This window comes from Balaenoptera ricei, chromosome 19 (genome assembly GCF_028023285.1).
Source record: "Balaenoptera ricei isolate mBalRic1 chromosome 19, mBalRic1.hap2, whole genome shotgun sequence".
NCBI classification, from domain to species: Eukaryota; Metazoa; Chordata; class Mammalia; order Artiodactyla; family Balaenopteridae; genus Balaenoptera; species Balaenoptera ricei.
In genome coordinates, this window is record NC_082657.1 from 29849908 (window position 1) to 29868161 (window position 18254).

Sequence of the window (18254 nt, forward strand, 5' to 3'; positions counted from 1 at the left end):
TGGGAAGATCCCACATGCCGCGGAGCAACTGGGCCTGTTAGCCACAATAACTGAGCCTGCGCGTCTGGATCCTGTGCTCCGCAACAAGAGAGGCCGCGATAGTGAGAGGCCCACGCACCGTGATGAAGAGTGGCCGCCACTTGCTGCAATTAGAGAAAGCCCTCGCACAGAAACGAAGACCCAACACAGCCATAAATAAATAAATAAATAAATAAATAATTTTTTAAAAAAAGACATTTACAGTAGTACTACTTAAAAAAAAAAAAAGACCCAATACCGCCAAAAATAATAAATAAATAACTAAATTATTTTAAAAATTTTTAAAAATTTTAAAAAGAAAGCTGTTCCTTCTGTGTGCAAAAGAAGTACACTAATACTGCCAGGTGTGGGTAATTGGTAAGATCTGGGAAACAAAACAATGAACAGCACTGGAGGTGGGCTGTTGAGAATTCCTGAGTACATCTTTATCAAGCCTGACCATCTCACTTAGAAGTCACATGTTGGGATTTTATAAAGGAATCGTGTAAAAACCCTACTCTTTAACCTTTGCCTTCTTTTTTAAATTTAGATTTTTGAGAAAACTGCCTTTCCAAACAGCATTGCAGTTGACGTGTGTTCTAGGAACCCCAGTTGGAAACCTTTGATTAGAAAGTAAGAACTTTTCTATTTTCAAAACCATTTGTCATTATGTTATTGTATGAAATGATGGACCATTAAATGGAAGATGCCGACCCCCCCTCAAGAGCTCTCCCGCTGTGTCCTGTGTGTGTTCCCTGGAGAAGTGTGCGCATATGTGCACTAAGACAGGAGAGTGCACATAGCAATGTGGTTCACAGTTGCCCCAACTTGGAAACAACCTCAATGTCCATCAGTGGCAGAATGGATAAATAAATGCTGACATAATCATACAGTAGAATACATACAGCTGAGCTACTTCTTAACACATTAGATTAACACATACAGCAATAAAAAATCTGAACTAGAACACTGACACTAAACTGTTTCATTTAGGGATGCATACATAGGTGGTAAACCTGTAAAGAAAAGCAAGGAAATGTCTGCTATGAAAGTCTGGAGAGTGGTGACCTTTGGGGTCAAGGAGGTGGGGCGTGATAGGGAAGGGATAGGTGGGCCGTGAGGGCGCTAGCAGAGTTTCTTTTCTTTTTTTTTATTGAAGTATAGTTGATTTACAGTGTTGTGTTAGTTTCAGGTGTACAGCAAAGTGATTCAGATATATATGTATTCTTTTTCAGATTCTTTTCCCTTATAGGTTATTACCCTATAGTTCTCTGTGCTATACAGTAGGTCCTTATTGCTTATCTATTTTATATATAGTAGTATGTGTACGTTAATCCCAAACTCCTGATTTATCCCTCCCCCCCTTTCCCCTTTGGCAACCATTAGTTTGTTTTCTATGTCTGTGGGTCTATTTCTGTTTTGTAAATAAGTTCATTTGTATCTTTTTTTTTTTTTTTTAGTTTCCACCTATAAGCGATATCATATGATATTTGTCTTTTTCTGGCTTAGTTCACTTAGTATGATAATCTCTAGGTTCATCCATGTTACTGCAAGTGGCATTATTTCATTCTTTTTTATGTCTGAGTAATATTCCATTGTATAAATATGCCACATCTTCTTTATCCATTCATCTGTCGTTGGACGTTTAGGTTGCTTCCATGTCCTGTAAATAGTGCTAGCATTGTTTATTTCCTACCTAGATGCACAGGTGTTTGCTTTGTAAACCGTTAAACTCTGTATATTCGTTGAGCGCTTTACGTATGTCGTATTTCACAATTAAAAATAATTTTAAAGATGCTGCCATGCATAGAAATTTTTCTCAAGCAGATTCCATATGACTCATAAATGAGCTGTGCCTCAGAGGCCTTGAGTGCTCAGGCAGTTTGATCTGGTAGGATTAACAGTTCACTTTAAGAATCCTTGCTCACTGCCCTAGACCTCCTTCTGCTTACAGATGGTCCCTGTCAGAATGTGACACTTAGTTTCAAAGTCAATGCTGAATTCTGCTGGGTTACTGTGAGAGGAACAGACAGCATTCTCTCTCTTCCTTTGCAGAATGAGCACTATACAATGCAGAGCCCTCGTGTGTCTCCAGAGCCTTGTCTCCCTCCTGGATGTGGACCATCTGGGAGGACCTGCAGCCCTTCAGACACTTGCACAGCATCTGTCACAACTGCTTTTTTCTCAGCCAGGTAAATATTTAGGCCTTATTGTGAAAAACGACTGGGATGGAGCAGAATTTTGAAGGGCCAGGAACTTGGAGTTTGTAATTATACACTGTCTCTCATCCAACCTGCAGAAACCTTTCCCAGACACTAGCAGTCATATATTTATAGTTGCCCGTGGTATAGAGTCAAAACAAAGTATGCAAGCAGGCCTCTGGGGTATATTTTTCTTTTTCATTAAAATTGCTTGCATCCAGTTATGTCAGTACAACTAAGGCTGCATCACAAATATCATAAATATTAGGGTTCATTAAGATATTTGGGTAATTCTCTGTTCTTTAGTTTTCTTCTTAAATATAAAACCATTTGATTTACATTTGATTGGGTGCTACAGATGTGTATGACAGAGTTCACAAGGTTTGAGAGCACATAAAGTGGAAAGCCTCCCTCCTTTTTCTCACACTACCCAGTTCCTCTCCCAGAATTGGTCACTGTGACCAGTTTCTTGTGTATTCTTCCAGAGGGAGTCTCGATACAAAAGTATGTATGTGTATTTTAAGGCAAATGATAGACTACCATACACACAATTCTATACCTTGCTTTTTTTCTAACACATATCTTTCTTCAAATACCTTTGCATGGTATAAGCTGAATCTCTAAGTTACAGGTATCTGATATGGATTAATTTCATTTGTGCGCAGAAACCTAGAGAGATACTGTACATTAGTTAGTTAGGTGTTCTTTTTTTCTTTTTTTTTTTAATTTTTACTGGAGTATAGTTGATTTACAGTGTTGTGTTAGTTTCTGCTGTACAGAAAAGTGAATCAGTTATACATATATCCACTCTTTTTTAGATTGTTTTCCCATGTAGGTCATTACAGAGTATTGAGAAGAGTTCCCTGTGCTATACAGTAGGAAAGATCACAGGAAAACCATAACAAGCTGAGCCTTAGAGAAATAATGGAAAGTCTCTGAATTGTGAGAAAGTATAATTAAACACTTAGATTTTTAATAAATTCCAATTTCCTAGCTATTGTAGACATAACCTTTTTATCAGAATGAAATTTTTGATACAGGATAATTGCTTATATTTATACTATTCTAGTATAGTCTTTACAAATATTTGGGATTTATAAAATAGTGTAACCCTATGAGCTCTACATGGATAATGTGAACTGTTATTGAAGAATTTGGTGGGGAGAATGGGGCTAAATTTCTCTTTTTTGTGTTACCATGTTGAAAGTTAAATGTATGAGGATCGTACAGCTGTATTGTATTTAACTTGTTTTAGTTTTGATGCTGAAATACAGTTCTGAATACTTATAAAATTTGTGATACATACCTACATAGATTTGTGGCTGACATCAGAGATAAAATGAGCAAGTTTTTAGTAGAATCTGGTCCTTGTGTTCAAAACACCAACATCTTTGTCTCCTTCATTTAAAATATTGATCTTCAAAACAGAAGAAATTTTTAGCAATGTATTATTTGCAGATTGGGTCAGTTTGTCATTTGTTCCATTACATGGGTTCTAAAATCATTTAGGATTCCCTTCTACCCTAGATTTTGGGAAGCAGAAAGCTCTTTTTCATTACAGTTAGAATGGTAGTAGCACCCATTCTGGGATATGTTTTTTATTCCATACCAGAACATTGACAGTCAGTCTGCAGAATTCACCTAAATATAATTTGCTGCTTGATTACTTGTGGGTTGACTGTTTACCTACATTTAGGTGTGCTACAAATTCTTAGATACTGTACAGAGTTGTTACGGGGAAAGACATTTTGAATCACCTCTTTTGTTTAACTTCTTTTGACATTTACTTAATTTCTTTTGACAATACCACGTGTCTTGACCTTTTACTGAGAATTTCTCAGAAAGGCAGAGTTGTTTGAACTTCCTTCCGTAATTTGGATAAATGACCAGAAATGTGAATTAAATAAAATCATCCAAATTTAGGGAAAATATGAATTTCACATAATGTAAAACAGTAGTGTAGTTTAGATTAGGGTTTTGAATCTAAGGTAATTGTTATTTTCCTAAGAATAGAGGATAGAAAAAAAATTGGTTCTGAGATGTGTTCTAGTTTGTATCAAGTTAGTTCTTCATAACATGGTTTAATAGTTTTATGTGCAGCTGACAGATTTCCAGGACTACACTTACAGCTTTAATCAAATAGAAGTTACTTTTCAGAGCCAGTATGGTGACTTTTGGAAGTTTAATAGTAACAATTTTATACCAATTTTTGAGGGCCTCTTAGGTACTAGGTTTTATGAGCTAGGCATTTATTACTCCACCTGCCTGATGAGGACGCTGAGATTTAGAGGTTTAGGAACTTTTTTCAGGGGGGTTCCTTCTTTTAACAACTATTTATTTATTGACTTACTTTATGCCTTGCACTGTTCTAGGTCCAAGGTATACAGGCATAAACAAGATAGGCAAGGCCGCCATGCTCATGGAGCTTGCATTTTCATATAAATAAAGGTTTAAGGTCATTTTAGCTAGGAAGGAAAAACATAAAAGCAGAATGGTATGAGGTGTCGCACTAGTTAGTATGGAAAGGCCCCTTTGAGGAGCTAACACTTGGGCTGAGACCAAAATGAGAGGTCACATAATGTCAAAGGCTGGATTCTGTCCCTGGTCTGTCTGATCCTAAAGTATCCTAGTATCTGTTCTGTGATACTTACAGGAATTCCCTACCTCTGTGCATAACATATATCTGAAAATGAGAGAGCTGAAAGATAAAACAAGCCTTGATTCCAGTCTTTGCAGAAGCTGCCTTGCTCTCATGCAGCCCAGAAAGGGGCATCAGAATCTTTATTTGGCCAAGGACACCATAGAGGAGAAAGACAAAGTGTCTACTGCTATATAACAAATCACCCCCAAACTTGGTGGCTTAAAATAGCAGTAATCATGTGCTATTTCTCATGGTTTCTATGGGTCAGGGATTTAGAAAGAAAGGGTCCAGTAGAGATGGTTTTCTCTACCCCATGATGTCCAGGCCAGTGTTTCTCAACTGGCAGCAGTTTTTGCCCCCGAGGACTTTTGTCAGTGTCTGGAGACATTTTTTGTTGTTATCATTTGGGGGTTGCTGCTGGTATCTAGAGGGTAGAGGCCAGAGATGTTGTTAAATATCCTAGTGCACAGGGGACTCCACATGCACCACAAAGAATTATCTGGTCCAAAATGTCCATAGTGCTGAAGTTGAGAAACCCTAGCCTAGGGCCTCTGCTGGAAGACCGGGAGCCAGAACCATCTGAGGCTTATTCACTCACATGTCTGGTAGTTGGTTTGGGGCTGTCAGCCAGAACACCCACCTCTGACCTCTTCGTGTGACCTGGGCTTCCATAATATGGTGGCTGGGTTCCAAGGGCGAGAGTTGAGAGAGAGGAGAGAGCAAAGGCATGTGAGTCAGGCGGAAGTCATGCCTTTTACCACTTAGCCTGTCACTTTCACATGTTGTCCTGGTTGAAGAAGCCACAGAGCCCCACCCAGGTTCAAGGGGAGGGGAAACAGACTCCACAGTCTTTATGGGAAGTGGCAAGGTTCTGCAAGATCATGCAGAACTGGAAATACTGTTGTGGCTATTTTTTTTTAATTTTAAATCAATTTATTGGGTTTTTTTAAAAAAAATAAATTTATTTATTTATTTGTTTTTTTATTTTTGGCTGTGTTGGGTCTTCGCTGCTGCACGCGGGCTTTCTGTAGTTGCGGCGAGTGGGGGCTACTCTTCGTTGCGGTGCGCAGGCTTCTCATTGCAGTGGCTTCTCTTGTTGCAGAGCATGGGCTCAGGGCATGCGGGCTCAGTAGTTGTGGCTCGCAGGCTCTAGAGCGCAGGCTCAGTAGTTGTGGCGCATGAGTGTAGTTGCTCCGTGGCATGTGGGATCTTTCTGGACCAGGGCTCGAACCCGTGTCCCGTGCATTGGCAGGCGGATTCTTAACTACTGCGCCACCAAGGAAGCCCTGTTGTGGCTATTTTTGGAAAATATGACCTATCACACCACATCAGTCGCTTTCCCTTCCCACCAAAGGGGTTAGGGAGCCAGCTCACCTAGGCGGTCCTCACCCTTCTACATGGCTGTGTTAGCATAATTGTTTATTGCTGCTGTTCTGTTTATCCTTTGTGGGAGGAAGGGACAATAAGAAAAGAGTAAAAATGAGCAAGAGTGGGAAGGGGAGGTTGGGTCAGTAAAAATCAGAGGAGCCACTGAAAACCAGAGGCATAGTGGCCTGGCCCTGCACAAGCAACACTTCTTGGCTGGGCAGTGGGCTTGGGTTGGCGAGGAGGCCCTCTGATTTGGGAGATGACTCTACCCTATGTCTTCCCAGCACCGTGATAGCAATCTATGAAAAGCTGATTTCAGTCTACAAAGGTTAGCTCAGGCTTATCATGTGCTAAAGTGTGAGTTAAATGAAAATCCAGCATCTACAAGTCAAGGACTGTCAGGACTGTCCTGATTATTTCAGTTGTGGTCATCTTTCAAACTCAAATATACAGTTCACAGGGAGCTGTGAACTGGAAGTTTGGGCTTCAATATCAAATGTTTTTATTATTGTAGCATATATTAACATTTAACATGCTTTGTTTTGTCTCTTTTTCTATAAAATAACTCTTCTTAGAGAAAGACAAAAACAAATTTATATTTCACTTTTGTGTTTTAGATTTTGCTAAGCATGTTGACTTTTTAGAAGCCATAAGTAGTGCCTTGAGGGCCCTTTTGCAAACAGTGGCCTCCAAGAACATTCCTCAGGTAAGGTTTCAAAATTTTTATGTGAAACTAGCAAAGATTCTATATTACGGAGGCAAAATTTATTGCTTAACTATTTTTAAGTGTTTATTTCTATTGAAAGAGTAATGCATGATGCTTGTAAAGTGAAAACAAAAGTACTGAAAGTATAAAAGTAAAATATTTTCCTTCTCCCCACCACCCCCATCAAAACATACATAGTTTTTTAGTTGATATAATGTGTTTGGCATTTGTGTTGTAAGTATTTTTTCTGGAAATCATTTGTCTTTTTTTAAACATTTTATTACAGAAATTTTCAAGCATGTACTCCAGATCCTCCACAGTGATCTATCTGCACCTCTGTGATAGGTGCCTTATCACTTTCATTTTTTTTTTTTCATGAAGGAAATTTTCAAACATTTCTAAAAGCAGAGATAATAGTATTGTTACCTGAAAGCATTATCACCAAGTGTCAACAAATGGCCAATATCTTGTCATTCTTGTTTCTTTCACTTTCCCTACATTTTTGTTTTAGCTTCTTGGAATAGTTAAAGCAAATCATATTATTTCACCCATGAATGTTTTATTGCTTCATTATGTGTCTGTGACAGAAAATGAACTTTTAAAAAACTTAACGGCAATACCATTATCCCAAACCCCCAAATCAACAGATGTTTTAAAATTATCATTTGATATGCAGTCTGAGTTCAGTTTTCCCTGATTGCTTTTAAAATGTCTCTCTTTTTTTTCAATTGGTTTGTTCAAATCAGCATCTAAGTAGGATCCATGTATTGTTCTTAGTTGATATTTTGGTCTCTTAAATATATATTTTAACGGGTTTAGTGAGATTTAATTCACATACCATACAGTTCACCCATTTAAAGTATACAATTCAGTAGTTTTTAGTATACTGACAGATTCTTAAATCTCTGAATTTATAACATTTCCCCTGCCTGCCCCCCTTTCCCCATACTATTTACTCATTGAAGAAGCTATCGGGCTTCCCTGGTGGCGCAGTGGTTGAGAATCCGCCTGCCAATGCAGGGGACACGGGTTCGAGCCCTGGTCCAGGAAGATCCCACATGCCGCGGAGCAACTAAGCCCGCGCACCACAACTGCTGAGCCTGCACTCTAGAGCCCGCGAGCCACAACTACTGAGCCCATGAGCCACAACTACTGAGCCCGCACGCCCAGAGCCTGTGCTCTGCAACAAGAGAAGCCACCGCAATGAGAAACCCGCGCACGGCAACGAAGAGTAGCCCTTGCTCGCCGCAACCAGAGAAAAGCCCGCGCACAGCCAAAAATAAAGACCCAATGCAGCCAAAAATAAGAAATAAATAAAGTAAATAAATTTAAAAAAAAAACAGAAAACACTGAAAACGCCATAATATTAAAAAGAAGAAGAAGAAGATGCTGTCATCTGTCCTAAAGAATTTTCCCCATTCTCAGATTTGGCTGCTTAAACAATGTTATTGTTTAACAGGTCCCTCTGTCTCCCATATTTCCTATAAATTGGGAGCTAGGTCTAGAGCCTTAATTAGATTCAGGATCTGATTTTTTAGGCAAAAATAATTCATAGTGCTGTATGTATATTCTACTTTTATATCACAAATCACATATTGTTGTAAAATAATGATGTTAAGATTAATCAATGGATTCACTTGTAGCAACCAGTGATTTTTGTTGTATAGATCCACTATTCCATTAGGGTTTGCAAAATGGAGATATCCTAATTTTGTCATTCCTTTTAAAGCATTTATTAGCTGTGATTCTTCTATAAATAAAAACTTCCTATTTCATCAATTAGTTGGTAACTTTGAAATAAATTTCATACCAAAAAAGATAGGGTATGATTCTCCCTCCCCCCACCACACCCTTTTTTCTAGAATAATGAGTTGGTGTCCTAGCAGTCTCTAAAAATGACCAGTTTTTTAAACCATCATTAAAAACTCATTATTATTTACTTTACCCTACAGAATATAGTTAATAATTTCAAAATAATGGTATTATTACTAACAATAACATTACTGAATGCAGTTTAAGATTTCTTTGTGATTCTTCATGTCCTTAGGGAAAAAAATCCCTCTAGGACTCTACAAATTACTGTGTTTTAAAGTTGCTTGAAAAGTTCTCTTTGTGGCTTGTTATGAAGTTAGCTTCAGTTGTTTCAGCTTTTTTTTTTTTTAATTTTTATTTATTTATTTATTTATTTTTGACTGTGTTGGGTCTTCGTTTCTGTGCGAGGGCTTTCTCTAGTTTCGGCAAGCGGGGGCCACTCTTCATCGCGGTGCGCGGGCCTCTCACTATCGCGGCCTCTCTTGTTGCGGAGCACAGGCTCCAGACACGCAGGCTCAGTAGTTGTGGCTCACAGGCCTAGTTGCTCCGCAGCATGTGGGATCTTCCCAGACCAGGGCTCGAACCCATGCCCCCTGCATTGGCAGGCAGATTCTCAACCGCTGCGCCACCAGGGAAGCCCTCAGCTTTTTTTAAAGCATTTTTTGTTTGCTTTAATTTTTATTTCTTAATTATATAAAATATTTACACAGTTTCAGAGTTAAAACTGAAACAAGATATATTCAGAGAAAAAGATGGTATATACCTACTATGGAATAGTATTCAGCTTTAAAGAGGAATGAAATTCTGATACATGCTACTGCATGGATGAACCTTGAAGGCATTATGCTAAATGAAAGACACAAAAGGACAAGTATTGTATGAATCCTCTTATGAGGGACCTAGAGTAGTTAAATTTGTGGGACAGAAAGTAGAACAGTGGTTACCAGGGCTTGAGGTAAGGGTGGGGTGTGTGGGGAGACATTGTTTAATGGGTACAGGGTTGCAGTATGGAATGATGAAGAAGTTCTGGGGATGGATGGTGGTGATGGTTGGTTGCACAACAGTGTGAATGTACTGTACTTACTGCCACTGAACTGTACTTTTAAAAATGGTTGAAATGGTAAGCTTTATGTATATTTTATCCCCAAAAAGAATATGTATATGTATATATTTAGAGAGGTCTAGCTTCTATCCCTTTGCCCCTGTTCTTTCCTTTGTGCCATTGGTAATCATCCTTTTTGATTTTTTAATTTATCATTCTGTTGTTCTTTTTTGGAAAAAATAAGCAAAATACGTATGTATTTGTATTTCACTCCTTTTCTTAAAAGTAGTGCTTCTGTAGTTTGCTCTTCTCCCTTATTAATCATCATAGACATGTTTCTCATTTGTTTTTTACAGCTTCATATCACTCCATTGTGTACATATTCCATATTCAACATGTCTGCATCGATGGATATTTTAGTTGTTTCCAATCTTTTGCTATTACAAATAGAACTGCAATGAATAGCCTTTTTACAGAAGTTCTGTTATGTTTTTGCCATTGTGTCTTTGGGATCGATTCCTAGAATTGGGCTTGCCGGCTCAGAGAACAGATGGATTTGTAGCTTTGCTCTAGGTATTGCTGTAGTCCCCTCCTTAGAGTCTGAGTTGTTTCGAATCTCCACCAGCAGCATTTGAGAGTGCCTGTTTTGCCAGAGCCTCACCAGAAGAATATGTTGTCAAAATATTGGATTTTAAGTGGTCTGATGGGTGAGAAATTATATCTCAATTTTAATTTGCATTTCTCTTACTGTGGGGAAGTTGGACATCTTTTCATGTGTTTTAAGGGCCTTTGCATTTCTTTTTCTGTAACTTTTCCCATCTTTTGCCAGTTTTGCTATCAGGTCCGTGGTCTTTTCCCTCTTTGTATATAAGGGCAAATCCTAGGGCTTTGCCCCCAGTCTACTGAAGCAGAAACTGGGCAGGGGCCCAGAGATGTCTGTGTTTTAACAAGTTCTCTAGGTGACTGTCATGCACTCTGAAGTTTGAGAACCACGGTTCTAAACCGTCCTCACTCCTTCCTTTCTAAAATCCTCCAGTTTTGAGTACCATGTCACTAGACCACACCACCCACCTCTCTTGGTTACAGTCGCCCACCATCCCCAAGGGCGCCCCTCGTTCCTTGAAGATGCCTGCTGTTGGGCTCTGTTACTTTTCACTGGTCCCGTCATGATTCTAGGTGATTTCAGAATCCACATGGATGCTCTTCCCAGGAACCTGGCTTCGCAGTTCTTGGGCCTCCTTTCCTCTGGTGACCTGTCTTCCTTCCGTCCTAAGTCATTGCATGGCCACACCTCTAGAGTAGTGCTAACCCAGACTTGGCCCTGTTCCAGAGTTTAATGGGAAGTCTCTGGTGTTTTACTGTTAAATATAGTACATGATGTTGGCCTCTAATATATACTCTTTACATTTTTTCTCTTTGTACATTTGAGAATTTTTTTCAAGAACATAACTTCTAAAAAAAAAAAAAAAGAACATAACTTCTGACCCTCAGTTTCTATGAAAGGGAAAGTGACATTCGCACTCTCTTGTGATACCTGTGTCCACGTATGTGTTCAAATCAGCTTAAAATGAAAATTATCACTACTTGGTGGAAGCACTATATAATTTAATGGGTTTTACAATCTTTAATAATTTACCATAACACACAAATCTCAGAGTCAGTTCTTACCTTGTATCGATTTCAGCCCATTTTTATTGAAGCTGCATGATCCTATTTACGTTTTTAAAACATTTTTTAATGATCAACCTTGAAAAGAAACTAGAATCTCTTTGGTCTGTGTACCTCTGAATGAAGGTCTTCAACTGAAGGTTCTTTTACGGGCTTACAGCCGTGTGATAGAGTAAGTGGTGACAGTGACATGAGCAGGCCTCGTCCAAGTTCAGAGTCACCAACGTTATTAATGAGTGGGTAGAATATGTAATCACTTCTCCACCGGGAGTTTGTGTCACTTGTAGCATCGTGCCTCTTGTAGAAGAGACTCCTGCCAATCCCATTGCACATGCTGTTGGAGTTGGCTGCGTTTAACGTGCTAAATATTCTCTCCTTCTCTTTCAACAGTGCATGACTCCCGACCAGCTGTTGGCACTCTGCAGAGCAGGCATCCATAGTAGTAATGTTGGGGTGAGGGTAAATGTGGTTAGTATTTTAGGAATCACTGGCAGCGTCCTAGCCAAAGAAGATGGCACACTTGACACGCTTAAGGTAAAGACAATATGCCTCCAACCTAAATCATTAAGTCATCAGGAATGGGAGAAGAGTGACTATTGGTGCGGGATTTTTAAAACTTCTGTGGACTTCATGAGAAGAAATCACATCAAGAAGTTGCTTACTGGGGACTTCCCTGGCGGTCCAGTGGTTAAGACTCCAAGCTTCCAGTGCAGGGGGGATGGGTTTGCTCCCTGGTCAGGGAACTAAAATCCCGCCTACCCTGCGGCACAGCCAAAAAAATAAAACTAAAAAAAAAAAAAAAAAAATATTGCAAGAAAAAGAAAAGTTGCTTACTAAGGTATATTATTAAAATATACCCTTTGGCTTAATCTAACTCCATGAATCAGATAGGTACTTGAAGAGTTGTCTCATTTTGCCATTTAACTTTACTCCAGAGATACTTTATCAAAAATAAATTTGCCTTCAGTGGAAGGCCAAGGTTCCAAGTTGTTAGAGATGCCTCTGCCTTTGCTGTTGCATTAAATGTGTACACGTTGTATTCTCCTACTGACGAAGGGACAGTCCAGACAGTTTCCTCAGCACACCAGGCTGTAGTGCATTCTGCACAAAGCCACCCAGTTCGTCCTAAGACCTCTCATAAATTTTAAGCAGCAACTCTGGTAGTGCCAGCACACTAGGAACTCACTCAGCTTGTTTGCTTCCAGCACTTTATCTCAACAAGTTGCTTAGGAACTGCACTGCCAGAGATACAGCCTAGTAACTAAAAGAACAGTAATAGTAAAATTATCCTTTGTTGTGCTAATCATAATTGCTGAAGTATAGACTGCTGACAATGGATTATAAACTGATTATTATAAAGTATTTCTTAACTTGCTAAGAGCTTAACAGTGTGACTGGTATTTTTTTAGAAGCTTATTTTGAAACGGTGATACATGCACATAGCAAAACATTTAGGAAAGTAGAAAAGAATCTATAGTGCAAAGACACATCTCCACTCCTAAACACCCGGTCCCCCAGTTCCACTGTAGAGAGGCAGCCGCTGTTACCCATCTCTTCTGTGTCATTCCAGGGATTTTGATATATAGACACCGAGTGAGAGAGCATGGCTGTGTGGCTCTGTACGTGTACGCATGTACCGATGAGCATGTGTAGGTATAGTCACTTCCCACCCCTTCAGACCGTAAGGTCCAAGGTCCACTTTAGGGGTACAGCGAGTTTTTCTCAGGCATAACATAAAATTTCTAAATATTTTTATTTAGTCACATTTTCAAGCATGAAGAAAAGTAGAAACTACAGTAAATTTTTGTATAGCCATCAAGCGTATTTAAGAATTACTAGTTTTCTATCATATATACTTCAAGTAGGTCCTCTGCTGAGTGTGTTAAAGTAAAGATATCCTGGTATTTTACCCCTGTGGGTTCAGTACGCATGTCTTAAAAAGAGGGGCACTCTCTTATATAACCACCATTATGCTGTACACAATTAACAGTTATTTCTTTTTTTTTTTTTTTTTTTAATATGAGGATATATAAGACAAACCCTCTTTTTTTTTTTTTTAAAGCACTTTTCTTTTTTATAACTACTTTATTTATTTATTTTATTTTATTTTTGGCTGTGTTGGGTCTTCGGCTCATGCGAGGGCTTTCTCTAGTTGAGGCAAGTGGGGGCCACTCTTCATCGCGGTGCGGGGACCGCTCTTCATCGCGGTGCGCGGGCCTTTCACTATCGCGGCCCCTCCCGTCGCGGGGCACAGGCTCCAGACGCGCAGGCTCAGTAGTTGTGGCTCACGGGCCCAGCCACTCCGTGGCATGTGGGATCTTCCCAGACCAGGGCTCGAACCCGTGCCCCCCGCATTAGCAGGCAGACTCTCAACCACTGCGCCACCCCGGAAGCCCCAACAGTTATTTCTTAATATGTCTAATACCTGGTCCATATTCAGAACTTTCCAGTTGCTCCAAAAATATCTCTTTGTGGATAGTTTGTTTAAACCAGGATCTAAGGTAAAGTCTACATGTTGTGCTTGTTTTGGGGTCTTCTAAGCCTCTCTTCATCTAGAGCTGTGCGCCTTCTAGCACCACGTCCCAACACCTGTTTTTCCCTCAGCTCCTGGGTTGGTTGGCTCATAATGTTCAGCCTTCTGGATTTGTCTGATTGCTTCCTTGTGGTGTTAAGTTTGTTCCTTTATCCTCTGAATCTCCTGCAAGATGGAAGTTAGGTCTGAAAGCTGGGTTAGATTCAGATTAATCTTTTCAGTAAAACTACTTCATAGGTGATGCTGTATATTTCATGTTATATGATAAGGTATTAAATGTAAATGCTATCCTAGAGGTTATCTAGACCACTTATATTCAGATGAGAAAATTGAGGCCCAGAGTGGGTAACGGACTGTCCCAGAGTCACCCCATTATTTATGGTAGAGCTGGAGTTTGGACTCAGCATTTCTTAAACTTATTTTATTTTATTTTATTTATTTTATTTTTGGCTGCGTTGGGTCTTCGTTGCTGTGCGCGGGCTTTTCTCTGGTTGCGGTGAGCGGGGGCTACTCTTTGTTGCAGTGCGCAGGCTTCTCATTGCGGTGGCTTCTCGTTGCGGAGCACGGGGCTCTAGGCGCGCGGGCTTCAGTAGTTGTGGCTTGTGGGCTCTAGAGCGCAGGCTCAGTAGCTCAGTAGCTGTGGCGCACGGGCTTAGTTGCTCTGCGGCATGTGGGATCTTCCCGGACCAGGGCTCGAACCCGTGTCCTCTGCATTGGCAGGCAGATTCTTAACCACTGTGCCACCAGGGAACTGTTCATTAGCTAGCTAATTGTGAAAAAAATGGGTAGATGTTAAAAATCATCACAGTGAAGCAAAATGAGATTATGTGCTCTTTATTTTTTTAATTGTCTTAGAGTGTTTTTCATGTATTTTAAAAAGCGGAGTTTTTGTTACAGATAATATTTCTATGCATTTTGACACCATGGGAATAGCCTTTTTGATGGTGATAGAAGGGAAATTTTAATAACTTCCAATATCTGTCTTTCATATATCATTTATGGATCTTAATTCATTTTATTTAGGAATATAAACTCTAAGATTTTAAATTTATCTTGCTTATGTTATACTTGGTATTTTTATAAATATATGTTGCCTTTGATCTTTTTAAAGTTTTAATTTTTCCCTAGCATTTATTTATTTATTTTTTGGCCACACCTCACGGCTTGTGGGATCTTAGTTCCTCAACCAGGGATCGAACCCACGCCCCCTGCAGTGGAAGTACAGAGTCTTAACCACTGGACCGCCAGGAAAGTCCCTCCCTAGCATTTTTATGTAAAATTTTATGCATGAATTGTTGTCATATTTAGAGTTAGTACTTATTTCGAAAGCTGACTTAGGATATTGGATAACTGTGTTTTGTTGTCTCCAGACCATCGGGTGCTTTCTGCTTGAGGTTGCCACCAAAGATCCCTCCCTTGTAGTAGCAGGAGAGGCTTTGGATGCCCTCTTTGATGTTTTTGCAGATGGTAAAGAAGCTGAAAGGGCCTCAGTTCAAATTAAATTGTTATCTGCTCTGAAAGAATTCCAGCCAGTCTTCAAAATGAAGGTATGTAGCATTTTATTTAGAAATGCTGAAGTCTCAGCATTCTGTGGGAGGAGGGTGTGTGTGGTTCCCTCCGTGCAATCTCAGTGATTCAGATAGCACTTCGTCCCCAGTTCTGTGTAAACGCTTGTTGGCTGAGTCAGGGCTCAGTCTCCCTTTCTGTTGAATCACTGTGACGTGAGCCAAAATGGTGTCAACACGTTCCTCTTTCTGCAGCGGTTTAGAAATGTTAACAATGCTTATGTGTAAGCACTACAGTCTCGCCTGCAAAGCACTTTCATAGACATGTTAAATTTATTTTATATCATGTAATGCATTATAGGCTGATTTCATTGTTACGAATATTTCCCTTTGGTGCTCTGAAAAAAAGGCAAACAAACTCCAAGCTGGCCTGTAATGGAGAACGTAGCTACCTTCATTTGCCCTTTTATTGGTTGATTGATTGATTGATTCATCAGAAGCATCAAAGCTAACTTTGAGTCAAAAAAATAATGTTCAAAAACTGTTTTAGTGGTTGGGGGAAGGCAACCAGAAATTTTAAAAACAGCGTTTGATCCCATGTCCACAAATTTAAGTTTATCAATTCTGCTCTTATCTAAATCTCTATTTCATTTTGAGAAATAAAAATATTTGTATTTTCTGGTTTTACATTTTAAATTAAACTTTTGCTTTTAAAGCTTTGTCAAGAGAATAGAGGCTTTAATGGAAAAGTAGCTTACTTTTGTTGCTTTCCAATATGTGTTTCTTTTCTCTAACAAGCTTCTAAGGCAGAATTCAGTTCCTGTGCCCAGAACTCTGTGATAAGTTTTTAGGTGGATGTGATTGTATGTTTAGAAATTTAAACTTTTTGAATTTTTTTTAAGGCATAAAAAATAGTTTTCTTTTGCAGAAGAAAAAAATAGCAGCACATGCCATGCACATTCTGTGTCATAGTTACATCAGTATTAGCTTAGGAACATTAATAATTGGTTTGTTTTTAACATTTTCATGTTTTGGCATCCCACATTTAAAAATGTAGTGATAGTGGCTGACACTTTTTGAGTTAAGCTTCACCAGTAGGTGACTTTAGTCTTGAGGGGGAAAAGTTGATCAGTTTACTCTTAATTATGCTTTGTTTAAGCCTGTAGTTTTGTTTGTTTGTCTGGGTTTTGTTTTGTTTTGAGATATAATTGACATATAGTGTTAGTTTTAGGTATACAACATAATGATTTGATATATGTATATATTGCAAAATGATTACCACAATAAGTTTAGTTAACACTCATCACCACACATAGTTACAAATTTTTTTTCTTGTAATGAAAACTTCTAAGACCTACTTTCTTAGTAACTTTCAGATACATAGTACAGAGTTGTTAACTGTCATCACCTTGCTATACATTACATCCCCAGGACTTATTTCTCTTATACAGTTGATCCTTGAATAACACGGGGCAGATCCACTTAAATACACAGATTTTCTTCAGTGGTAAATACTACAGTACTACATGATCCGCAGTTGGTTGAATCCGTGGCCAACAGTAAACTTATACCCAGATTTTTGACTGAGGGGTGGGGAGTTGACGCCCTAACCACTGCATTGTTCAGGGGTCAGCTGGAACTGAAGTGTGTACCTTTTGACCACCTTCACCCATTTTACCCACCCCGATCCCCACGGCCTACTGTTTATTTATTTATATATTTTAAAAATTTATTTATTTTTGGCTGTATTGGGTCTTTGTTGCTGTGCGCGGGCTTTCTCTAGTTGTGGCGAGCGGGGGCTACTCTTCGTTGCAGTGCGCAGGCTTCTCATTGTGGTGGCTTCTCTTGTTGCGGAGCACGGGCTCTAGGCGTGCGGGCTTCAGTAGTTGTGACACGCGGGCTCAGTAGTTGTGGCTCACAGGCTCTAGAGCGCAGGCTTAGTAGCTGTGGCGCACGGGCTTAGTTGCTCCGCGGCATGTGGAATCTTCCCAGAGCAGGGCTCGAATGCGTGTCCCCTGCATTGGCAGGCGGATTCTTAACCACTGCGCCACCAGGGAAGCCAGTAGTGTTTATTTTTTAAGCAATGAGAAGTTTTATTCCCACCTGTTCCCTGTCTCATGGGTAACCAAATTGAATGGTGTTTCTCTAAGCAAAGACAAATGCACCTTAGTATTTTCCCCCTTTATTATCCAAAAGATAGTATAATATATTCACATTCCTGCACTTTATGTGCTTTTACTTAACACTGTCTCCTAGAGACATTTCCATACCAGTACATGGAGGGTGTCCACATTGTTCTTAAAGATCACAGGCCCTTTAAACTTCTGAAAAAGCAGTCTGCATGGTAAGGAGAAAATATCCCCTTTCCCTGCAGCTGCAAGGAAAGCAGATGCAGTTGAGTCATCAAACTCTGTAGAAGCAAATGCTTAGAGAGCAGTGATGTAAACTGTGAACTAGGAAAGTAACCCCTAACCTCTGGAATGCCCATTGTTCTGATTGATTTTCCTACTTAATATGCATTGCAGTGATGGTGATATTTAATTGTTTTTCTTTTCTCAAAGCTATAAAGCCCTGATGAAATTTCTCTGTTAGCCAGAATGGCAGCATGTAGTTTTTTATATGAAGCTCCTTTGTGAATGAAGCCACAGTTGCATTAAAGGCTGTTTGGTATATATTTAGCACCAAATTGCATCTAAACACAATACAATGCATTTTACCAAAAAAAACTTCTTTAGAGCAGCTATCCTCAAAAGTACCCTG

At 39.4% G+C, this 18254-nt stretch overlaps 1 protein-coding gene across 3 annotated transcripts in view; it reads left to right on the top strand.

Moving 5' to 3' along the window:
- The window catches only part of HEATR3 (HEAT repeat containing 3), a 35995-nt gene that overhangs the window by 16541 nt on the left and 1200 nt on the right, over positions 1 to 18254 (top strand). For 2 of the 3 annotated variants that reach the window (XM_059904882.1, XM_059904884.1), the window contains 5 exons: positions 569 to 651; positions 2074 to 2210; positions 6846 to 6934; positions 11847 to 11990; positions 15360 to 15536. In XM_059904882.1, coding sequence (XP_059760865.1) covers positions 569 to 651; positions 2074 to 2210; positions 6846 to 6934; positions 11847 to 11990; positions 15360 to 15536 — 630 coding nt within the window. The remainder of the gene's footprint in view (positions 1 to 568; positions 652 to 2073; positions 2211 to 6845; positions 6935 to 11846; positions 11991 to 15359; positions 15537 to 18254) is intronic. The other variant, XM_059904883.1, reaches the window with a different exon arrangement.